The following is a 23,599-nucleotide window of genomic DNA, read 5'->3' on the forward strand; positions in this document are numbered from 1 at the left end:
CCCGCCCGCTCTAAAATGGCCGCCGCCGCCTCCGCTCCCGCCGCCGCCGCTGCGGGGGCTCCCGCGGCTCCCGCGGCGCCGCCCACCGAGAGCAAGAGGATCAGCGACCTGCGCGTCATCGACCTCAAGTCGGAGCTGAAGCGGCGCAACCTGGACATCACCGGCGTGAAGACGGTGCTCATCGCCCGGCTCAAGCAGGTGAGCGGCGGGCGCAGGCCCGGGCCGGCCCGCCCCGGCGGCCGCTGCTGCCGCCCGGCTCCGGGGGCGGGGCGCCGGCGGCCCTGCCGCTGGCCCGGTGTGGGGGGCGGGACCCATCACCGCCGCGCTGCCGGTGCCCGGGCCGGGGTCCGCCCCACCGAGCCCCCGGCGCTGTGTGGCCCCTCCGGGCCGGGCTGGGGGCGGTGTCCCGGCTGGCGGAGCTCCCCGCCCCGGCTGTTGGAGCTCGCCCCGCGGCCTTGCGGCCCGCCCACCGCCGCGGGCGCCGGAGCCCGTCGGGCGAGCCCCGGGGCAGGTTGTTGCTGAAGGGTGTCTGTGCTTCCCGCTGCCCTGTTTCTGAGCTGCCCTTAGTGCCATTATGGATGTCGGTGTGGCCTTCTAGTGTTACGTTTCCAAAGAGAAGCCTGTGGATCCTTATAAGCTGTACTTCCAAAGTGTCATTTTAACAGCTGAAACTCTCAACCTTTATCCTTACTGTTCCCTTGCTCTTCTGCAGCTTTAACCCAGAGTGTTTTGCTAAATATTTTTGAGATGCCGAACAAACTGTTTGGCTTACAGACTTCTGCTGAAGTTAAACTGTCCAGCTTTCCACGGGCAGCCATTAAAAGATGTAATTTTTTTTCTCATTTAGGCTATTGAAGAGGAAGGAGGTGATCCAGATAATATTGAAATAAGTGTTTCAGCTGACACACCCACCAAGAAGCCAACTAAAGGCAAAGGTTAGGATCTGTCGATATACTTAATATTCTTACATAGGCTTAAAGAAGGACTGTGGTCTATATTTTGGGTGCAGTTGTGACTTTACTTTTTATAGCTTCTGTCATATAAGAAGTCCTTTGCCTTGCATGTCTGTTGTCAGTCACTGTATGTAGACAATGCATGGGGATGCTGGAGAAATATATATTGAGAGATATATAGATAGATGGAAAATGACTGGGTTAAGAGATGTGTGTTCTGAGATAGTGGCTGTAGTGCCCACAGCTCCTGGAGAGCTGTGCTGTGTGTGCTGAGTGCTGTAGGTGAGCTGTGAGGGGTTTGGCGTGTGCTGTGCTCAGAGACCCTGAACGTGGGGTGTTCCGGTGCAAGGTGGAGCAGGAGCTGCCTGGGGCTCTGTGGGGTCCTGGCCACAAGGATCTGTGTGACAGCAGAGGATCTTCAGCCATGAGCAGGTGCTGGACTTGGCTGGGGATGAGGGCACAGCAGTATGTGGTAGGGGGTCACTCCCTGAGAGGACTGTGTAGTGTCGGTGTGTTAGCATGCTCTCTATTGAAGACAGGATTTATAAACATGAATTTTCTGAATAGGCATTGAAGCCTCAGAGTGGAATACCTAATTAGGAAATTTTAGTGTTTCTCTTACGAGAAATTAAGATTTGGATTTTGTGCTGACATGTCTGGCAGTGATTTTTTTCAGATTTTTCAGCTCTGTTTTCTTTTGCCTGAGAATTTAAGTACTGTTTTGTGAGTTTGGAGTCTGGGGGATTTTAGTTTGGGTTTGTGTTTTCAGTTGTTCTGGGAGCATCTGTGATCAGTTAGTACTGGGAAAGGACCTTTCTGCTTTATGCACAGCATTTTTCATTGAACAGACACTAAGAATGTTCACACATGTGCTACAGGGGCCTGTTTTGGACCTGAACAGTCTTATACCACTGTCTCTTGTCATGGGCTGAGTTTTGTGGTGAAAGTGGTTATTCAGTCAGTCTGGTGCTGTGAATAGTGACATTAGTAAGAAAATCTGTCTGCTTAGAGAGTTTGAATAACTTCTTTGCACTTTTCACACATTAGAGAAGTGAAAGGAAATAAACTTTCAAATGTGGTTTCATTTTTTTTTTCTATGACACTACTTTATTCCCTGCTTTAGAGAGGTAGCTGCTGATTAAAATATAAATAAGGAAGCTCTTCCACAGTTCTTCATACAGAGATCTCAATGGCTCCATGTTCTGCTGTGACAAACACTTCTCTTATCTGCTGCTTTTTATCCTCCAAGTCTCCAAACTAATATCATGATATGCATAATGTTCTTGAACTGGCTTCTTGGGGAGTTAGACTGTTTTGCTTCTGCAGAGGTAGTTTGGCAACCAGTGCTGCTGCTGCCTGAGGCAGGGCTTCAGTAGCTCTTCCTGCCACCTCTCCTGTGCCCCAAATCCTAATGCATGCATATGACATGTGTGTTCTTGGTAAACCTCAAAGGAAAACACAGTTTGTGAAGTTCTTATCAGTTCACTTTGCTAGCTCAGGAGTTTCTCCTCATTACTTTTTAGATTACAAAAGTCTTATGAACAAATTTTGTGCCAAAAGTATGGGAAGTTCATGATGGAGCAGGAAAAATTTCACTGTTTAGTCTAGGGGAAGTATTTTTTTTATGGTATTGGTTTATTTCTAACTGTGTGAAATAATACATTGTTTGATTTTTAACTACTTGCTGTGAGGTGTTTTTCCTCCTTACTGATTTTGCTAACAGATTAATCCAGGCCTTTTTGGTAGTGCTTGTTTTCCCCTCACCCTACAGCTTCAGACTAATACTGATGGGTCTTTAATTATTTCACTACTGGACCGCAGTAAAATTAATGACATTACTAGTTCTGTAGTATTTTTTTCTTGTGCTATTATTGCTGTACAAGGGAGAGTAGGAGTATTAGGTACTCATTAACAAGGAAAATACATCTTCAGGAAGGACCAGGGGGTGGAAGTGATGATTAAACCTCTTCATAGCAGCCAGAAGGGGAGGCCAGTGGGAGGGAAGGAAGGAGGTTGTCCTTCCAAAAAGTCACAAAGTGTGTCTGGTGCCTGTAGGATTTAGACGTGAAAATGTTCGCTAACCAGTTTTACTGGAGCTCTTAAGGTCTCTGGCAAAAGTGTGATTCTGATTCCCTAGCACTGTCTGTTACATTGATGCAGGCCAAATTTTAGAGTAGCAAAGGAGTGGGGGGGAGGGAATGATGATGCATTTGTATTTCCTTGATTTTTTGTTTGTGTGCATGTTTACTAAAAGGGAGGACAATACTCAAAAGATTAGAAGTGGGTCTTTACTTCATCCAACCTAAAAAAATGCTTGCAGAAGGATTCTGCTATCCAGCAAGAATCCTTGATCAATCCTCATGTGTAGTTAGTAGAAATCTAACACTTTCTCCAGATGCTACTTTAATTAAACAATTAGGGTAAAGAACTGCAGAGCATATTCAGAAGATTATACAGGTATATAGGTATGATCAGTTGGTTTTGCCAATTAAAGTTTGAAAAGAACAAATGCCAAGTGCTCCTTTTTTAAGTGCCTCAGCTGTGCCTCTCCACCCTAGCATTTAGTAGCTATGGAGGAATTTCTCTTTTATAAAAAGATGACAGTTTTTGGAAAAAGCTTATCTTTTTAAGCCTGCCATCCTGCTGCCTAGTCTGGTATCTAGAGGAAGTTACCTTACTGCTAGTATGAAATATTTTTCAAATGCTTCTGATATGAATGCTCCTTTGAAGGATCTGCAGTCAAAAATGCTGTTGGATATTGAAATATTACAGTTGGTAATTGAAAATTACTTTCCTGATGAGTTCTGGAATTAGTGTGGGTGAAGAACAGATTTTAGGCTGATAATTTTTAACTTTGGAGAATTAATGTGAGCAAAGATGTTTATTTGCTGCTTTACAAGTTTCTGAGGCCAGTTATGTACCTGTTAGTTTGTGTCTCAAGTACCGCTCCAGTTTGCAACTGAATTTCCAGTTTGACAATACTGTTTCTTGGATCAAAAGCTGACAGTGGCTGGTTTGTACTATTGCACAAATAACTTTGACTTCTTTTTAAAAACTGTTTAGTTACTTAAATATAAGAACAAAACAAAGTAAACTAAGTTGTACACTTGGTTTTCACAGATCTTTCTTTATAAAAACAATTAATGACTAAGAACTGTATTTTTTAGACGCAGCAGAAGACTTGAATAGTCCTGTACCTCATGGTACCATTTCAGAATTAGAAAAGGATTGTTTACTTCTGTTAATATTGTGACAAATTATACTTTTCAAGTTGCACTAGACCTCTTAATGCTATAGAGGGTTTATCTCCTTTCCCTCTTATCCCATGTTTTTGATGAATCTTTAGCATTAGTGTGACAGAACCCTGTTGGGAGTTTCAGCAGGAATACCAGAAGAAATACAAACACTAATTCTTCCAAAATTTTCTGATAAGTTTGTCACTCTGCTTCTGCCTGAGATGCAAATACCTAGTTCAAGAGTTGTCCAGAATACACTCTTCTGTAGTTCTGTAAACACTCAGGTAGCCTGAATTTCTCCCATGGAGGACCGTGTATAGGTAGAATAATCTTGTGGTACTATAAGGGTTGTAAATGAAATGAAAGCTAAACCTGCATAATGTAAAACCAGCAAAGATGTTCTAATTCTTCTACTTACTTATAAGGAGAATATTTGTTCTCTGTGTAAGAGTCTGTTGCAATTTTATGGTGTGTAGCAATTGCTGTTGCCAGAAAAGGGATTGAGCATGGTTTGTAAAGGAGTGCCATCACTCCAAGGTAAATGAGTGTTTGTGTTGTTAAGCACCCAGATCTGTGGTGAATGCTGCATACACACTGACATTTTCAACAGCCACTGCTTGGATAAACCTGTACAGAAACCTGGGTGTTGACAACTTGTGTGACTGGAGACCAGCTGTGCCTCTTGTCTGCAGAAGGTTCAGCTGCTCTGGCTCTGTTTATTAACTTACCCTTCAATCAGGTCAACGCTGGTCTCGAATAAGTTCAGAGCAACAGTCGTTTTCTGCAAGGTGTGTGTTGCAATCTGATTTGAGTTACGTGGAGCCAAGTGTGCCTTGGAGCAGCCCACTGTCAATGAGTGTCTGTCAGACAACTGTTGAATTTTTTGTGGATGCTGGCTTTTTGGCAAGTTACTGTACCAACGTCTGAAAGCTGTCTGTATCAGAACCTTGAAATGCCACTTTTGAGTGGCATAGTGTAACTCTAACTGAAGCAAAGTAACCTGAAGCACAGAACTTGAGAGGGAGAGCAAACTTAGACCACTTTCAGGCTTGAAGCTGAAAAGTGAAGGTCATTGTTCAGGTCTTGTTATGGCTTGGAATACCTCTGGTACTCAGAGTAAATGGGACTTGCTACGAAGACAACAGTCATAGTACAAAAGGGCTAATGAAATCATTACTTCATCTAGTAGCAAATAAAAGATAAAACAGCTTCATTACTTACTGCTGTAACTTGCTCTTGATGAGGACCAGTCAATAAAACACAGTTCTCTAGCTGCTATTGCATAATGGTGGGGCTAACTTCAGGTAGCTTTGCCATTGGTTTGGTCTTCTTTTCTGTTCCCTATAAAGTCTCACTTCTAGTCCACCAGCCGTACCTCCTCAGGCAAAGTGATTTAAATTATTTAAATAGCTTTCATGATAGTCTATGCTAGAGAGTTGTAAAATGTGTTGGGCATCTGCCCTGTGTATGCTTAGCTGGATATGGGATGCAGGAAAAACTTGGTCTTTCAGGTTTAAGAAACAAAGTAAAATGTGAGAGGGTAAAACAGAAAGCAGTGGAATGTATGTAGAAATCCTTGCTGTTTCTCATTGTTTTTTATTTATGTTGAAGATATCTGAGATCTGTAGGTTCTATCACAGAATGCTAAAAAGCTAGCACAAAATTTGAGTTAGTCTTTGTTTCAGGCATCAGCTGTGATGCACATCAGAAACTGTCCTTTCCAGTGGAAGTTCTCTTCCTAAGAAGAGCTGGCTTCCCTTAGCATACCTGTGCAGGGGGCTTTTTGCACCAAAATCTCACAAGTCTATTGCATTACAAGTATAAAACAGGACTTTTTGTGGGTTTTGGGTTTTGTTTGTTTGTTTGTTTTAAGTGAGGTAAAATCAGTGACACTGACTTTAGTTTTGAAAGTATAAATCTCATGTTTTGCAATCACAAAAATAGCTTCTGCCATGTGCCTTTTCCTGGAGATCGGTGTGTGCCTGTACTGAAAACAGCAATGTGCTTTTTCTAGGAGTATGGTCAGAGTGCTGCCTTTCAGGGAAATGAGTAAAAGCAACTGGAATCCAAGCAAACCCAAAACAATAGTGTTGCTTCTTGCCCTGGTACTTTCCAGCTTTGAAATGCATTTAAGAACTGCATATGAAAGACCACAGAAATTAATGGCTGTAAAAATTGACTATTTCAGCTAGCAAAGATGTCCATACTATGTTGAACTTTGGCTTGTGATTTTTTTAAATTTTCCTTTGAAATAACGATAAAGTTGGTTTAGCCATTCATTAGAGGTTGAAGGGAGGAGGGAAGATTCTATGCCAAAAAATGAAGCATTAAGTGCTAATTATGACTGCCATCTCATTTGCATTTGAATTGACACTGAGTTTCAGTAGAAGATACACTAAAGACACTTCCTAACAGAGCTGCTTTTGTACCTTGTGCTACTGAAAACTGTTGCATAGGCTAATCTTTGATAGACTGAATCAGTTTAGAGACAGAATGTTCTTCAAAGGGTGTGTTTGTGTGATGTTTCTGTCTAGTGTTCTTAGGTCTTGTTTTTCAGAAGAGTAAGGGAATACAGTGGGTTCCAAAGGGAACTGTGTCTAGTCATCATCCCCACAGAGGCATCTCTAATAGAGAAAAGTGTGCCCATGCTGTAAGAGCAGAATTCCTCAATGAAACAGGCCCTTAATACAGTAAAGCATATGTAGAAAGCAGAAGTGCTTCACCTGCTCAATTCTTTTGCCTCACTTCATCCTCCACTGAAAAAGGTGTTTGTAGAGGCTTGTAATTGCCATGCTTGTGGAACTTCAAAGATACAGCTAAATAAAGCTCTGAGATGTCCTGTTGTCCTTGGAACTTCACTGTAATTTTCAGCAGGCAGTTGGGTGGACTGGATGACCTTTAGAGGTTTGTTCTAACCTAATTTCTCAGTGATGTTAGTTACCCTCTAAAGCAAGACCTTTCCAAAGTCATCATGTCTAGTTAACCTCAGTAATTCTGGAAATGTTAAGTTTCTAGTTCAATATTCTCCTGAATTCCATTATCAGTCAAAGTAGAAGGATGTGTATTAAGATCACTAGCTTGGATGTAACCACTTGTTTATTGAACAGCATTAATGTTCATTCTCACTCAGCTGACATTTTATCTCCTTATCTTAAAAATTACTCAATTTTTGGAGAGCTATATTATAGTGAACAATCCAGCTAAACTAGAACAATTAGAGAATAATAAAGTAAGGCCAAACACATAATCAGTATTAAAAGTGTGCTCTACATAGCAGGTTTAGCCACAGCATATCCCATCATTTCAGGTAAAAAGCAGGAAGCTGATGAATTGACTGGTGATGCTTCAGTGGAAGAGGACTCCTTTGTCAAGGTAATAAAAGTATGTAAAAACTTTTCCCATTTTGTATGTAAGGTCAGTGTTTGACTTCAGTTAATGAAAAAGCTTCCATTTTCTTTATGGTAATTTATAATGGAAATTTGGAGCATTGTTTTTACTGTATTCACAGTGTGATGCCTAAGGGTATGAAGCTGGGGGGTTTTTAAAACATGATATGAATTTTATTGTGCATGTGAGACATGGATCCAGCAGTGAAACACTGATTCTAGCAGTGATTTTTTTAAAATAAAGCCAGTACTTTTAGTTATATTAAGTATTTGTGTTCACACCAAAAGGAAAGTGAATTGGAGACTCAAGATGCAAGTGATCAAGATGGAAATGATGAATTGAAAGACTTTAAAGAATCTGTTGAAGATGAGAACTTGAATTCTAAAGAACTACCATCTGCAGAAAAGAAAAGATACCATGACCTGGAGGCAGTGGAGACAACAGAAGATGTGGAGAAGGATTCTGAAAGTCAGGTACTTGGCTATATTTTACATGAATTTCTATCAGCAAAATGTACATTTTTTCTTAGCATTTGTTACTAGGAAGTGAGAACTAGTTTTTCAGTTTGTCTTGCTTAACTCTAAAAGACAGGTTTTTTCTTTTTACTCTACTTGACTCTTCTCTTTCTATTTGCCTTGCTTTGTATTGGAATAGTCCTGAAACAAATGTGGCACTGATTGATAGAATTCTACCAGAGTCCATACAGAGTTAGTTCCTAAGGGATCCTTTTCCCTTGTACTAGCAGTGACTTTTGCCTTTCAGTTCAGTGTTCAGATTCTTTACATCAGGAGAACTGCTCATGGATGTTCACATTGTTGAGTGTGTATTCACTTAAATGTTTACTGATCTAATGGACACTCTTGACCCCCTGAATGTTTGAGTGTCTTCTAAATAGCTTGCTTATCTTGTCCCTTTTCTATTCCTATAGGAAAATGAAGGTCCAGACATAGAAGATTACACTTTTCCAGCTGTCCATGTGAGTTCTAAATCCATTCTCTTAAGCTGATTTTCGTGTCTGTTTAGTTGGAAAAGATCACTTTAGACTTTAGGTTTTTCTGTTCCAGCGTGCATGTTAGAGTCAGATGATGTAAGACTATAAAGGTAAACTGTATGGGAAGCTTTCATTCAAATATTTAGTAATGCAGATAATTGTGATACCAAGTAAGTTGACCTATTTAAAGACATAATTCATGCCTACAATTTAGCAGTATTCAGTGCACAGACTTCACAAAGAATATGTTTCACACTCCCTTAAAAACGTATCAGAGGGCAATGCCAGATTCTGTTGTAATATGTACAGCCTGTACAGGAGTTTAGAACTTCTGTTTAATGTAGAAGTTTGCCCTTGGAGAGTGTGGGGAGTGTGGAATGGGGCATGGTTGTTTAGGGATGCTTTTTGGTGTTAATACTAATATCTGATATTTCTAAGTTCAGAAATTAAATTCATTCTGAGTTCCATGGAACTGATGTTCTGGAAAGTGACATCTCATACGGCATCACTTGCTCTGTAAAGCTAATGAGAAATAAGTAAATACCCATCAAAATCAGTCTCATTTTTAAGTAGTTACTGGAGGGACACTGCCTGGTTTCTGACTTCTCTCTTGAGCTTTTAAAGCTAATGATGGACTGCTTGCATTTCTCTGAAAGCAGTAATCAGCAGCTTGGCATCCATTCTGAAGGCTTTGGTAAGACATGGAATAGTTTAGAAATGTCCCATTGAGTTGAGGGGGTAAGACAGTATCTGCCTGTCCCAATCAACTGCAAATTGCAACAAACTGCAAGCGTTGCAGATAAATGCCAAGTTGTTTCATAAAGAAGTTTCATGACATTTTTTTAGTGATTTGACAAGGGAGGTGCACCAGTTTGGTTGCTGCCTTATCTTTGGAAACAGTTTTCATGTCAGTATTTGCCTTCATGCAATAGAAATTAAGTGAAAAATACAAACTGTTCTGCTTAAAGTTTCAAAATAGGAGACATTTAGTGTTGACTTCCTTTTCTTGCAGGATGGGGAAGATGAAGAAAATGAGAAAGGTATGTCTAAAGTTTAATAGAGTTCAGAGGTCTTACTCTGATAGAGCAGGCAACTTTCTCTTGTAACATTCAATCTCTACTAATACTAGGCTTATCTCCAGCACTAAGTATCAGTTGTCTCCTCATTGAGCTCAGCACCTGGAATCACTGCAGTCAGTTTATTTCACTCCTAAGAGTTACTTTACTCTTAAGAGTTGATTACAGTACTTATCAGTTACTGTGGTGGATGTATTATCTAGTTGCAATACTATGATTCTTAATAAAACCCATAGTATTCAAGGACTGATTTTAATACACGGTAAGTGTTGATGCCAAAGCCTCCAACTTGCACTGCAGTAACTGATGTTGAGTGAAATGCTGCACTCTCACACTGAAGCTGAGCACCCCACAAATGTATGGACCATCATATGCTTGGCTTACTGTAACTTAGAAATACCAGTTGTACATAGGATGGTAAAACAAGTGTTTGAAAACCTGTGGAGTGGCTACCATTTTTTATGCTGTGCTCATTAGTGAAACTATAGAAGGAATGTAATGCATTTGGGCAAACAGACTTCCTGGACAGAAGTCATAAGGATTCTACATTTTGTGGACTCGAAAGGACATGGGACACCATCACTTTCCACAAGATGGAATGAACACATTACTGAAGCTACAGGATAAAACTACAGACTCCGTGTTTACGAGGGACCCCATGGCCGAAGTGTCTCATCTGTGCAAATCCAAGAAGATGGAGATGTCTCTGTGGGACTGAGATGGAAAATCTTTCCGGTGGATGAAGATTGAGACCATTTGTCTACGAACTCTGGATTAAGGCTCACCCATCCATGTTCTGCAGCAGCCTTGTACCGCTCGCTTGACTGTCAAGCAACTGCTTGGGAAGGAAAAGAACAGCGAACACCGACGTGGAAGACTGGCTGGAATTCTCCAAGACTGTGATTCTTTCGGATTTGGGAAGGTTAGAAGTTCTGGAACCAGGAAGATTCAAAGACAGATTAAATCAAACTGTGAACATCCAAAGCAACTATGTTCTTCTGGAATGCTAAATCCTAAACTGGAAAATGGATTGTGAAGAACGGGTATCTCCAGGACGGAACCATATTCTCCCTCCTAATGTTTTGGTATTTGTCTCTAGAAAATGTGTTTTGCCATGAAGAATAAGTGATCCTGGGTAAAGGATTTATATTTGTGTTAATACACCTTGTGTTTTTTTCTAACCTTCCATCAGTGCTAATAACTGGCTTTGTATTTTCTAGGTCCTATTCTAGCTTATGCATATGAAATTGTTTAAACTTCTTGTTTTGCCATATTTATTCCTGTTAAATCCTCTTAGATAAAGCAGGTTCTGGTGATGGTACACAAGAAGTATCTAAACCTCTTCCTTCAGAAGAAAGCCTAGCTGAGGCTGATCACACGGCTCATGAAGAGATGGAAGCTAACACCTCTGTGAAAGAAGCTGAGGATGATAACATATCGGTTACAATCCAGGCCGAAGATGCCATCACTCTGGATTTTGATGGTGATGACCTCCTAGAAACAGGTAAAAATGTGAAAATTACAGATTCTGAAGCAAGTAAGCCAAAGGATGTGCAGGATACCATTTCACAGAGCCTGGAGAAGGAAAGCAAGGACTATGAGGTGACTGAGAACCATAAAGATGGTAAGAAGGAAGACTGCGTGAAGGGTGATCCCGTCAAGAAGGAAGCCAGAGAAAGTTCAAAGAAAGCAGAATCTGGAGACAAAGAAAAGGATACTTTGAAGAAAGGTCCCTCGTCTACTGGGGCCTCTGGTCAAGCAAAGAGGTTTGTTTTTCTATGTCAGTTCTTTACGATACTGAGTACCAGCATTCAATAAGATCACTCTACATTAAGGGGGTAGCAGCAAGAATCTTGTAATTAGTATCCTATGCTCCTGCCTGTAGGTTTTTTGACCGCCATAAGTTACTTTTTAAAATTCAAGATCTTCGTATAGACACTATGTCCTACTGATTGCATTGTCGAATTGTCAGCATTTATTTATTTTTTTCAAATTGACGATTTTTTTAAATGTCCTTGTGATGATGGTAATGAACAGCTATCAGTTCTAAGAACACAAAATGAAGTCAAGTCCCCGTCCTGAAATCTGGAGAAGATTGCCATATATCCACTGAATAGAGTTGTCAGAAAATCTAGATCTTCAGGCATCTTGGGGAAAATCAGTGCAAGAATCCATAAGGGAATCATTTGTTCAAATATACAGTCTGGCCCTTTTTCATTTTTATTTTTTGAAATGTTAACTTGTCTGTTAGTGTTAGTAGTATAAAATGCAACACCAAATTCTGTAGTTTCAACTTTCTTCTGATTTTTTTAATTTGCTTCTCTAGCTCTACTAAGGAATCTAAAGAAAGCAAGACAACATCAAAGGATGATAAAGGTAACTATTCTGAATTAGAATAGTATTTCTTGAACTAAATTCTTTCCTGATAGAAAAATTGCTTGCCCTGTAATAAAATGGCTTAAATTATTGAACTCAGCCATCTCTGCTAAATTATGCTAGAGGTATGGTAGTCATTTGCTATATGTATATGTCCATATATTTTGTTTCTCCTTATGCCAGATTTTTCATAAGATCAAAAATACTTATTCTAAAGACTTGATGAAAATATATTCTTCTATTGCAAAATACTTTTGGGAGCAAATTCATTTAACATTTCCCAAGTCTTTGTTTTTATGAGAAGCTATAATTTTCAGATAAGCCTGCTGAAATTTACAGCAAAAGAAGCAAAAAATAATTGCAAGTACTTAAATGTAATGCCAATTAAGATTTTTTGTCTTGTTTGTAATTCTAGCTCATTTTTAAATAAACTGAACTCTCAGACAAGTGCTATAGCTGAGATGCCAGCTTGCAAAATTGCACTGGTGGCTGTTTAATATATTAAATTTGAACCTATTTTTTGCCTTGGAGTTTCCACCTGTTTCCATAAAACCCTGTATTAAGATTACAAATTTGAAGAGTGGAGCTCAAGAGCACATGAATGTCACCAGTTATACTGATGCTTCATGGTTGAACAGATGCATTTGTGTGAGCTCATGTGTCTCCTTTTTTTACCTGCTTCCTTTCTGCCAAAAACCTTTGTCACAGAATTGCTGGCATAACACTAAGGAACGAATGAAACTTTACCTGATAAATGCATTTGAGAGGAAGTTTTTGTGGCAGACATAATTGGGTCTTCTGTAGATGTGTCTTTTCATGACAGTTACATGCTTACAATGAAACTGAAAGCAGATTTGCTGTGTCTTCATTTATGTAGTGTATGTGATAACTGTGATAGTAACTGCTGTAAGGCTTTCTTAATATACACAGCCAAAGCCAGGATAGTGGCTGATTAATGGTGTTTATTGCTGGTCTAAGTGTATCACAGAGCCATAGAGTATTATGGGTTGGAAGGGACCTTAAAGATCATCTTGTTCCAATGCCCTGCTGTGGGCAGGGACATCTTCCATTGTCCCAGGTTGCTCCAAGCCTTGTCCAACCTGGCCTTGGACACTTCCAGGGATGGAGCAGCCACAGCTTCTCTGGGCAACCCATGCCAGGGCTCACAGGAAAGAATTTCTTCCTTATATATCTAAACTAATGTCAAGATAACCTCAGTATGACCATAACTTGGATGTTGCCTTTTGCTCTTAGTTAATCTTGATCCACTGAAGAAACAAAACTATCCTTTTTTATGCAAGATGGTTAAATTACCTTTTAAAACTCTGCATATCACCAGATTTTCCAGCTGTCAAGATGGAGACTAGTTCTGGTCTTGCCTGTAGGACTGGCTACATCTTAACATATCCCAAAGCAGTTCATTTATTTAGCAGCAAACAACAAGCTGAACTACATAACTGAAGACTGAAAAATACTGGGAATGAGATTACATGAATCTCTTGAGTTCTTATTGCTATGTTGTTGTAAAAATACCTAATATATGGGGTGAGGGGAGTATTTATGTCATTACATAGTGTTTTTCCAGCTTTTATGTAGTATTTTCTTTAGTATGTGTGAAATGATTTTGGTGGGCTGTATCTAGTTTTACATCCAGTAGTATTTTTAAAAAACTGCTCTGGATGAAGCCAATACTCTGAAGTTGTGGAAATTGACCACATGATTCTGGAGGCTGGAATTATTCAATTATCCTGTATTTGCCTTTCTGCTGTCTCTGGTAGCTTGAGCACTGTACCGACATCATGATGGAGAACAAATACTGTGTGCAAAAAAACCCCATTTTATGGATGGTAGCTAATGATAAGAGCCAGATATGGGAGCTAAATGTACATAGCCAAATGAGGAGTAAAGCATGCCTTTAACAAAGATTTGTATTATTTTTTGTCTCTGTCCTTTGGGTACAAGCTAACCAAGCTGTTGGGCTCAATACCTGGTTAAATGAATGAAATCTTATGGCATCTATTTTTTTTTCTGTAGAAGTCTTTTCAAGAAAGGTAACCAGATATACAATTAATTAGAGGTAACAGGCTAAGTTTCTCTTTTCAGCAACACTTTAGTAAAATATTCATGGTACCTTTGTCTCCTTAATTTTTTGGCTGTTTGTAAAACTTGTTGCAGGAAGCGCGAGCAGTGTTAGTGGTAGCAGTGGAAGTTCAACTAGAAACCTCTGGGTTAGCGGACTGTCTTCCAACACAAAAGCTGCTGACTTGAAAAATCTCTTTGGCAAATATGGAAAGGTATTTTATGGGGTGTGATACCATGTGTGTGGTGTGTGTCTATTCCCCCTCCTCTGTTCAGTTACAGAAATTAATACTTGATTTAAGTAAAGGTTTGAGAGAAAACGTCTGACCAGTGCAATCTAAAACCCCATATTACAGCAGTATGAGTGTATGCTTACAGGAAGAGCCATCTATTCATTTTATAAGAAGTTTTTCTTCCTGTGGAGGTAAGATAAGTACAAAAGAAATTTCACAAATACTTGAATATTCTGGTCAGAACTGGCTTTTAAAATAATGATGGCTATGTTCCTTTTTAGCAACTGTATTTAACCATGAGTGCAAGATAGTGTACTGACTGATAAAACTGTAATACAAATAGTGTTTCTAGAACATCCTGCTTCGGGAGATTGTTTTTAAAATGTGTTCTGAAGGCTTATGAATGGGAAGAATTGGTAAAAAGATGTCACGTTTAATGTATGATGCTTTAGGCACTCTTTCAATGACTTGATGAGGTTTTTTTTTACAGTCTGCCTAAATTAAGTCTCTTTTCCCAATTTTGGTTAATTGAAACATATAAATTCCATAGAACAATGCAGAAATCTTGAAAGCTAAGCAGTCTTTAAACCCAGGGTTCTCATTTTCTTAAAGGAGTTGCTGATAACTCTGTGAAGTTGTAGTGTTAATGTAAGCCTGTGCAGGTATGGCATTATTGTATCTTGGGAACTAGTTAGAACCTGAGCACTGTGACTATCAAATATGTGTATTGATTATGGCATATCTGATGATTCCAATGAATTTATTAGGTGATTTTATTTAATGCATTCACAAGTGTGGACACCTGAGAGTATATTTTGTTGAAACTTCCAGTTACTTGGCTGTTTTCACTGTAAAGCTGGTTGGTACTTATATTTATGTAGCTTCCCAGTTTTAAAATTGATTGGGAAATATTTCATGACTGTACCATGACAGTCTAGACAGCTAAAAAGATAATATTGATGACAACTGGAAAGATAAAATTGTTGCCTTTAAAGCATGGCTATGGCAAAAAGACTGGCTCCAGTGGCTATAGAAATTCTAGCAAGGAAGAGCACAAAGGTTAATACCTTCTCAAGAAGCAGATATCAGAGCTGACTGCTAAAATGGCTTAACTGACACACTTGCTGGATGACTTTGAAGAATTTGCTCACTTATTAAGTTACTGCATAATACTGCTTATACCTTCCTGCTATTAATTGACAGCTGCTGACTTTTTTTGTGGCGGTTCATCTGTCAGAGATGAACCATCAAATTCAGGTCAGTGGTGTTTCTGTAAATTAATTTTGCCAGTAACTGAAGAGTACCATTTAGATAATGGGCATGAGAAGGTGACTGGTCAAAACAGGATGCAAGCATTAATATTCCTTGATGTGCAAGCTGGGATAAAGTTCTCAAAGCTTTTGAGAATTTGGGAGTGTCAGTCAGTCTTTCTAGTGGGGTGGGAGTTATGTTGCTGTGAATTGGGGGGGGTTGGGGTGAATTTGTTTTGTTTTCGTATATACTAGGGTAAAAATGTAATTGGAATACAATACCTTCCTTAGAAATGTCTCTCTCAGAACCTGAATTCTTCCTGTTTGCATAGGTACTTGGTGCAAAGGTGGTCACAAATGCACGAAGCCCGGGGGCAAAATGCTACGGCATAGTAACAATGTCCTCTAGTACAGAAGTGGCCAGGTGTATCGCACACCTGCACCGCACAGAGCTGCACGGACAGCAGATCTCTGTGGAGAAAGTAGGTTTCATTACATGAAGACTTTACCCAGAATAAACCATCTTTTACAAGAACCTGTATTAACCTGTTTGCTTTTGAAAAAAAAATAGGTGAAAGGTGATCCCTCAAAAAAAGAATTGAAGAAGGAAAGTGATGAGAAATCTAGTTCGGGTAGGAGCATAGGAGATAAGAAGACTGCATCAAGTGACAAAGCCAGCAAGTAAGGAATTTCACATCTTCTGAAATTGTGAAAATCCTCTAAGCCAAATTTCCCTCATTGGATTTTTGTGTTCTTTTTCCTAATAAGAACTCCATCAACCAAAAAAGAAGAAAAGAAATCAGAGAAATCTGAAAAAAAAGAAAGCAAAGAAACCAAGAAAACAGAAGGTAAAGATGAGAAGAGTGATAATGGAACAAGTGGCCCTAATCAAGAATCCACTAAAAAAACTGAAGAAAAGAAAAGAATAAGTATGCCATATAGCCATATTTCCTCCTGTTGAATCTGTGTGTCTGACTTGTCTTGGGGGCATGTTCTTGCTCTTACTGGAAACCAGACAATTAAACAACTGTTCTTTTTTAGACTCCAGTAACACATTTATTACTTCCATACTTTATACTAATATTTAATTACAGGTATGTGCTGGTCTGCTTCTCCTACCAGTACCAGTTCGCTTCAGAGATTTAGAAATTTCACTAAGGAGAATTTTTAATAGGCAAATAGAGATAGCTGTGTGTGTGTTTTTAAACCTTCTTTTATTTTTTTTTTTTGTTTCCCCCCTTCACTAGGTGGTAAAAGCCCAGGTCAAGTTGTAGTTTTAGACCAAACAAAAGGAGACCAAGGCCACACTAGGACAGTTAGAAGGGGAAGGTTTGATAAAGTAAGTATCTATAGATTTGATGCAATCCTTACCTGATTTGATCCTGCCTTGCAGTTGATATTTGCACTGAAGAGTCAATAAACTATCACTAATTGTTAAGCGTAGCTAGAAGCTTTGTATGCTTTGGGATTGCTAAGTCATTAATCATAGTTGAACGTAGTATCCAGAAATCTCCCTAAAAGAATGAGACTTCTGAAATAACCATTGTAATCTCTATCTATAGCCACAGATATTGAGGAACAAAGAGCGTATTATTCAAGAGAAAGTGAAATTCAGGGAATACAGGGGTAGAAAGGATATCTTGCCTTTTGAAAAGATGAAGGAACAGAGATTGCGAGAACACATGGTTCGGTTGGAAAGGATACGACGAGCTGTTGAACTGCGAAGGTAGTAATTCAACTTTTTGCTAAAGGCTATTGTATACATTAATTGATCAGATACTATATTTAGAAGTCTAATCAGAATGCATTCTGTCACGCCTTCTAACCAGATGTTAAAGTCTGGGACTCTACCTAACAGTATCTTTATGGGAATTAACAAACTCCAAAATTTTTGTGTAATCTTTTAAGAGCTATATATGTACACACACAGCTTAGAGTTTGTTACAGTGGGGGGGTCTCTGTCATAGGTGTTACTGCATGCCAGTTTTCCTTTTGGAAAGGTGAGAAGTAGGCTAGGAGACAGGGCCAAAAGTAGTGTTTGGGATTTGCTTGTTTGATTTTAAACTGAGGATGTTATATCTCTAAATGACAAATGAGGCATAACACAGTCTTGACCCTTTAAACAGAAAGACCAAATGGCTACATGGCTCTGTTCTGCTGTTTTCATATGGCCAAAAGCTTGCAAACAGCAGTTAAATGAGCTGTGTTGTTAGCTGGGTTTCCCAGAACAAAGGGAAACAATTCCTAAACAAAGGAATTCCCAGCAAGCATAAAGCTTAAAGGAGAAAATGCCTTTTGTGCTTCCTCTAGGCTGTATTATGGAGGTAAAAAGAAGAAAGTAAAATGAAGCTGTTCATGAGTCTACTAGCCAGTGCAACTCAGAGTGGTCATGATTGGCTGTCTGTCTTAATTTTTTGGACAGAAAACGCTAAGTAAATGTTAGCTTGAAGAAGATAAGAGCTAAATTAGCATTTATTTTTTAGGTCAAATCATATTCTTGGCTACTGAATACTGTTGTTACTGTGTGCCACATAACAAATGAGAATTCCACATTAAGAATAAAATATGTCAAGAAATGATTCTTGAAATAACTTCACCTCATCAATTGCTTCAATCATATCTGCTAATGGTTCTCTAAATAAGCTCAAGCCACTTTGGCTACTTGGGGCTAAAAGGAGTAGACTTGTGGTGCAAGGACTTCTGTAAAGAGGCTTACTCTGAATTAATTTTCAAATATCTATGCCTAAGGTGATGTTAGTTTTGGATGACAGAATTTTTCAGATGAATTTCTGCTACCTCTTTTTATTCCTTCAGGCGAAGAGAAATTGCAGAGCGAGAGCGGCGTGAGCGAGAGCGGATCCGGATAATGCACGAGCGAGAAGAGTGCCTGCAGAGAGAAAGGGAGCGCCTGGAAATTGAGAGGCAGAAGCTGGAGAGGGAGAGGATGGAACGGGAGCGTTTAGAGAGAGAACGTGTTCGGATTGAACAGGTGGGCAGAGCTGTGCCCTGGACTGTGCAGGAGCTGTTTGGAGAATGGCCCAGTTTGCCCTTGCAGGGAATTTTGCTCTTCACTCTTCTACCCAGTCCTTTTTCTTTCCTAAAACCCAGCCAAACATTACATAATTCACATTGTACAACAATGGGAATCTTCATCTTGTTTGCTTGGAAGTAATTTGATGTAAAATGCTTGGTACTGTAGCAGCTTTCCAAGTTGGTCTCTAAACTTGAAGTACAATAGATCACTTTGTCCATACCACTCTTTCATAATTTGACTGGATTTTTCCTATAGAATACCACTGCAAACTTCAAGAAGTGTTTCTGGGCAATAAATACAATAGTAATACAAGAAATTACCTGGAGACATTTCTGTGTAACAGCCAATAGCATCTTCAGATCCGTTGTCTACTTTTTTAGAGAAATATTCCCTGTGCACTTTAATCTTGGGTGCTACCCAAGGATGAATTTTATCAGATAATCTTTAGCAGAAAACTGACAAGGGATAGGTCTGTATCCTTGCTGACTGTTCTCTGGGTATCTCTAATAAAGACCCGCTCTGTTTTTGTTCCTTTCATGGCAGGAACGTCGGAAAGAAGCGGAGCGAATCGCGCGGGAGAGGGAGGAGCTCCGGCGGCAGCAGCAGCAGCTCCGCTATGAACAGGAGAAGAGGAATTCTTTGAAACGGCCACGGGATGTAGATCACAGGTAATTCTCAAACTGGTCTTTTGCAGTGCATAATAAAAAGAAAGAGCTACAAGCCTTGTATCAGATTTGAAAATGCATTTGGACCTGAAGTAAGTCTTCACAGAAGAACTGGATTTCTGGTGTTGGTTTGGTTTGACATTAGTTTAAGACAAACATGAAACATTCCATATCTGTAGGAGGGAGCTTTGAAATTAGAGAAGCATCCCATGAATTAATTCTTACTGTGTGGGAAAAAGCCACAATCTAGAGCATTTGCTGAGAAAAGCTATTTTGCCTTAATGGTTGAAGCTTCTCCTTTAAGAATTCATATTTCTGCTAAATGGATGGTTAGTTTTGGGTGTTTTCTTTAATGATTTTGTCTACTACTCTTAAAAGAGTCTACCTTTGTCAGTGGCTTTCCAAAGGTCAAATGAGCATCTCCTAAAATAGACAACTGACTCTTAACAATTTTCTGCATATTAGGCCTTGATTTGGCTACACGTGACTGATGAGGGTTCCTTTGTTTTGGCTAAAGGAGAGATGATCCTTACTGGAATGAGAGTAAGAAGATGGCTCTTGATACAGATGCGCGTTTTGGCCATGGCTCAGATTACAGCCGCCAGCAGAACAGGTTCAATGACTTTGATCACAGAGAACGAGGCCGATATCCAGAAGGCTCTTCTGTTCCATCATCTTCTTTTGATAGGTAAGTTTAGATAATGGAGCAGATATTTGTGTGCCAGCATCTCTGTGGATTTCACTCCTGACTGTTCAAAACTGAATGTGGTGCTAAAGGCTTTACACAGTTCTGATATAATAGAATTGCAGTACTGTCCTGACATTCCTTTGTGTCTTCAGGACTGGCCACTTTTATCATGAAATCTAATCTGCTTTTCTCTGAGGACTTTAACTACCTGGTGGCCTTTTTTGTGAGACATTTCAAAAGAATTTTTGCAATTATTCCTTCCTCTTTCACATCTAGTCAAAAGTTCCTGTGGATTACCTGTGTAATTTACTGTGCAGTAAATGCTGGTTCCAGATGGAATGTCATGGTTCCAGTAACCACTAGTAAAGCTAAGACCACATAATTGTACCTTCTGGAATTCTGCTTTTAGGTTGCAGTGAACTAGATTTGTAAATACAATTCTGACTTGAGAAATAGAGCATTCCCCAGTGGGCAAAAAGGCAGTCCCATAGTTGCTTAAATTACACTGACCAAAATAGAAACAAATAAATGCATAAAGAAATGTTTAACTGGCTGTTAGAACTCAAGCTCAAAATTACAATAGTAGAAATAAATACAGTTTGGGGTGGGAAGGATTTCTGTTCTGCATATATAGTAACAAACAACTAATACAAAGATGGGCGATATTTTATATCCTCATCCATGTGCTTACACATGCAGAGAAAGGTGGAAATGGCAAACAAGCAAATGACTCTTTCCTACTTTAACAACTTAGGCGAGATCGTTTTGTAAATCAAGGTGAGGCAAAAAAGACTCGCCCAACAGCACGAAGAGAAGAGCCAGGCTTTGAGAGATACCCCAAGACCTTCAGTGAGTCCAGAAGAAATGAACCACCACCGGCAAGAAGCGAACTGCGGGACACGGACAGGCGCGAAGTGCGAGGAGACAGAGATGAAAGGAGAACGGTGATCATTCACGACAGACCAGAAATCCCACACGGCCGACACCCCAGAGAAACCGGTTCCAACCCGCCTCGGCAAACTAATTGGAAGAGCGAGGGAAGCATAAGCACAGACAAACGGGATGGCAGGTAAATGTGCTGACTGACCAGGGAAAGTAGTGATTCTTGTAGAATTTATCCATAGTAGCAATTCCTCAAGAAGTACTGTGTAAAGAGATAATAGAACCTCTCCAAAAGCATTGGAAGAAATATGTAGGGTATGAAATGCTAAATCTCATCTAGGAACTGGTTGCTGATTCCCAGCAGTCTGTTCTTAATCATGAGTAAGCAACACAGAGTTAAGGAGGCTTTTGTGTAGACTGCAGATGTAAACAAGTAGCACGTGAGCTTGAATTATTTAAAAAGCCACACAGATCTAAAGGAATGTTTTTAAGAAGTCACTGCAGGTTGCTAGGAACCACAGGAATCTTTGCTGTCTACATGTGCTGTGATTTGGTACCAATTCAACTATACTGAAACCAAAATTTTGATGAAAGCAATTTTTACAGAGGCGAGCGGCCGGAGCGCTCGGGAAGGGAAGTGTCCGGCCACGTGAGGGGAGCGCCTCCCGGGAGCCGCAGCAGCGCCTCCGGCTATGGAGGCAGGGAAGGAGAACGGGGCGTGATGGGAGAGAGAGGTGGAGGACAAGTGAGTCACCTTCTTGTGTTTGTGTGTGTGAAGGAGAGGCTGGAAAATGCAGACTCATGCTGGAAAAATGACCATATAACATCATCAAAATGATTCACAAGCATTCTGCCTATTTTCAACTTAGTTTTCTTTATGTTAAAGGTTATTTTTTAATAACCCAAAAATTACAGAAAAATTACCCTATTCTTCTTGTCTGGCATCTTTATGATAAGAACAATACCTGAGAGAGTAGATGATTAAGCTTTTGAGAATTTGCTGTCACCTTTCCAGGGTTTTAACCATACACTCGCTGCCTGCTATTTTCAGTGAAGTTTGTAATTGTAATCTGTAATGTGATACTGAGTGAAAATCCTTCTGCAAGACTTGTCTTTAAAGACTACAGATTAACTCACTCCTGGTGGTAACTCCTGAAGTATTTAGAAAGTATTAATGTTCTTCTTCCTTTTATGCCAGTGTAATGAGTTCAGGGCAGAATTGGGAGTAAAGTATGAGTTTGTGGAACCTCACTCACTGCATACCCACACACTCATCAGTGCCACTATGTATGTTACCTAGAATTCACAGGAATATTGTAAATGTGTGTGAGCAGCCTATGGACTGAAATCTTGAAAGACTTGTGTTTGTTCTATCAGCTGTAAGCTTATCTTTCTTGACAGGCCTGTTCCTTGTAGGTAAAACAGTCACCTCTTTGTGAGAATGACTATGTGTCACTTTCTCCCCAGCACTACAATGAGGACAGACACGTCGTAGAACGCCACAGTCGTGAAGCTGGACCAAGGAAAGAATGGCATGGACCTAGTTCTCAAGGAAGTGGCTATCATGACACAAGGAGAATGGGAGATGGCCGCGGAGGAGGGGGCATGATGGCTCCACATACAAGGTACAGAAACCACTCCTCCCTCTCCATTCCCTACTAAGCCCCCGCAAGCTGTGGTGTCCTTAGGAAGTGCAGCAGTATGGGTAGCAGCAGGGTGACTCCCTGTGGCTGCTGCACAGCCCCAGCCCCACCTGCCTGGCCAGCACACGGCTCCCCAGGGGTGCTGCTGCTGGCAGCAGGGCCCAGCAGCACAGCACTGAGGGACTCCTTGCAAAGTCTCTTCTCCTGCATGTTTTCAAATCTCTTTTGAGACTTACAGTTTAGCAGTTGAGTGATAGGACATGTAAGAATGTGCACCAGGAGTTTAGGTATGTATCATAACACTTTTTTTAAAACTTCTGTTTCCAGTAACTCTTCACCCATTAATAGAGTTGTACAGATCACAGGCAATTCCATGCAGAGGGGAAGTGGCTCAGGATTTAAGCCATTTAAAGGCGGACCTCCACGAAGATTCTAAGATCTACAGCTGTTTGGTTTCAAGATAACTTATTGAAATTTCTTGTAAACTTTCTCTGATTAAGAACAGGAAATCTTGTCTGGAAATCCTGGTTAAATTTTTTTAATTTAACATGATTATTTTCCTCTCAATTTTGGAGGCATTTTCATAGTTACGTTGTAATTTTGGATAGTTTTTGTGTATCTTTGATAAGCATTTTTCCCTGAGGCACTAGAGCTGTGTAAAAAGAAATTGGAACCAAAATATTTGTTAATTCTGTACAAAAGGATAGTTTGCAGCTGTGTGCTAGTAGTTTGATTTGCCAACATTAGCTCTGTGGTGTCATGCTTTAAGGTTAGCTACTTCTCACAACATCCACAATAACCTCCATTTTGAAGGTTGTCCAGACTATTATCTCTGCTTTCTAATTTGTAGAGAAATAAGATTTGTTCTTTCATTACTGGGTATTATGTAACCTATTTTTGCAGAAGGTACTGTTACATTGAGTGCATTTATGTGTATTCTTGCAAATGTATTCTTTTGAAATAAACCTTCATATTCTGTATAGCTTCTAGTAAGTCTTTAAAGCAGTCTTTGGGGAAGGCAGGCAGAATTAAACTTGTTGGTATAGCAAATCAAAGCATGGGAGCCATTAGGTTCTAAGACTTGTCTCCGTCACTGTTACTGAATT

General features: G+C 39.9%; 1 protein-coding gene across 8 annotated transcripts; it reads left to right on the top strand.

Moving 5' to 3' along the window:
- Positions 1 to 23,423, top strand: SLTM (SAFB like transcription modulator). Of its 8 annotated transcripts, none has more exons than XM_084214048.1 (21): positions 1 to 198; positions 848 to 935; positions 7,497 to 7,570; positions 7,864 to 8,049; positions 8,505 to 8,552; positions 9,580 to 9,607; positions 10,941 to 11,409; positions 11,970 to 12,019; positions 14,195 to 14,313; positions 15,914 to 16,063; positions 16,153 to 16,262; positions 16,350 to 16,429; positions 16,829 to 16,920; positions 17,144 to 17,307; positions 18,396 to 18,570; positions 19,159 to 19,283; positions 19,798 to 19,968; positions 20,723 to 21,037; positions 21,445 to 21,595; positions 22,318 to 22,475; positions 22,821 to 23,423. In XM_084214048.1, the coding sequence occupies exons 1-21, from the start codon at positions 16 to 18 to the stop codon at positions 22,927 to 22,929; spliced, it is 3,045 nt and encodes a 1,014-aa protein (XP_084070174.1). In that variant the 5' UTR covers positions 1 to 15; the 3' UTR covers positions 22,930 to 23,423. The 8 variants fall into 8 exon arrangements, with proteins under 8 accessions (XP_084070174.1, XP_084070172.1, XP_084070173.1 ...); XM_084214046.1 differs by having other exon boundaries at positions 10,995 to 11,409; positions 16,350 to 16,510; XM_084214047.1 differs by having other exon boundaries at positions 10,998 to 11,409; positions 16,350 to 16,510.
- The last annotated feature ends 176 nt before the right edge of the window (positions 23,424 to 23,599 follow it).

Source organism: Fringilla coelebs (genome assembly GCF_963513975.1).
Source record: "Fringilla coelebs genome assembly, chromosome: 12".
Lineage (NCBI taxonomy): Eukaryota > Metazoa > Chordata > Aves > Passeriformes > Fringillidae > Fringilla > Fringilla coelebs.

What these genes read in the sequence shown, in the direction of transcription:
- SLTM (XM_084214042.1), top strand. Translation starts at nt 16, where the DNA reads ATGGCCGCCGCCGCCTCCGCTCCCGCCGCCGCCGCTGCGGGGGCTCCC. An exon ending in TCATCGCCCGGCTCAAGCAG is followed by an intron (nt 199 to 847) that starts GTGAGCGGCGGG and finishes TTTCTCATTTAG; the next exon opens with GCTATTGAAGAGGAAGGAGG. An exon ending in CCATCATCTTCTTTTGATAG is followed by an intron (nt 19,969 to 20,722) that starts GTAAGTTTAGAT and finishes TTAACAACTTAG; the next exon opens with GCGAGATCGTTTTGTAAATC.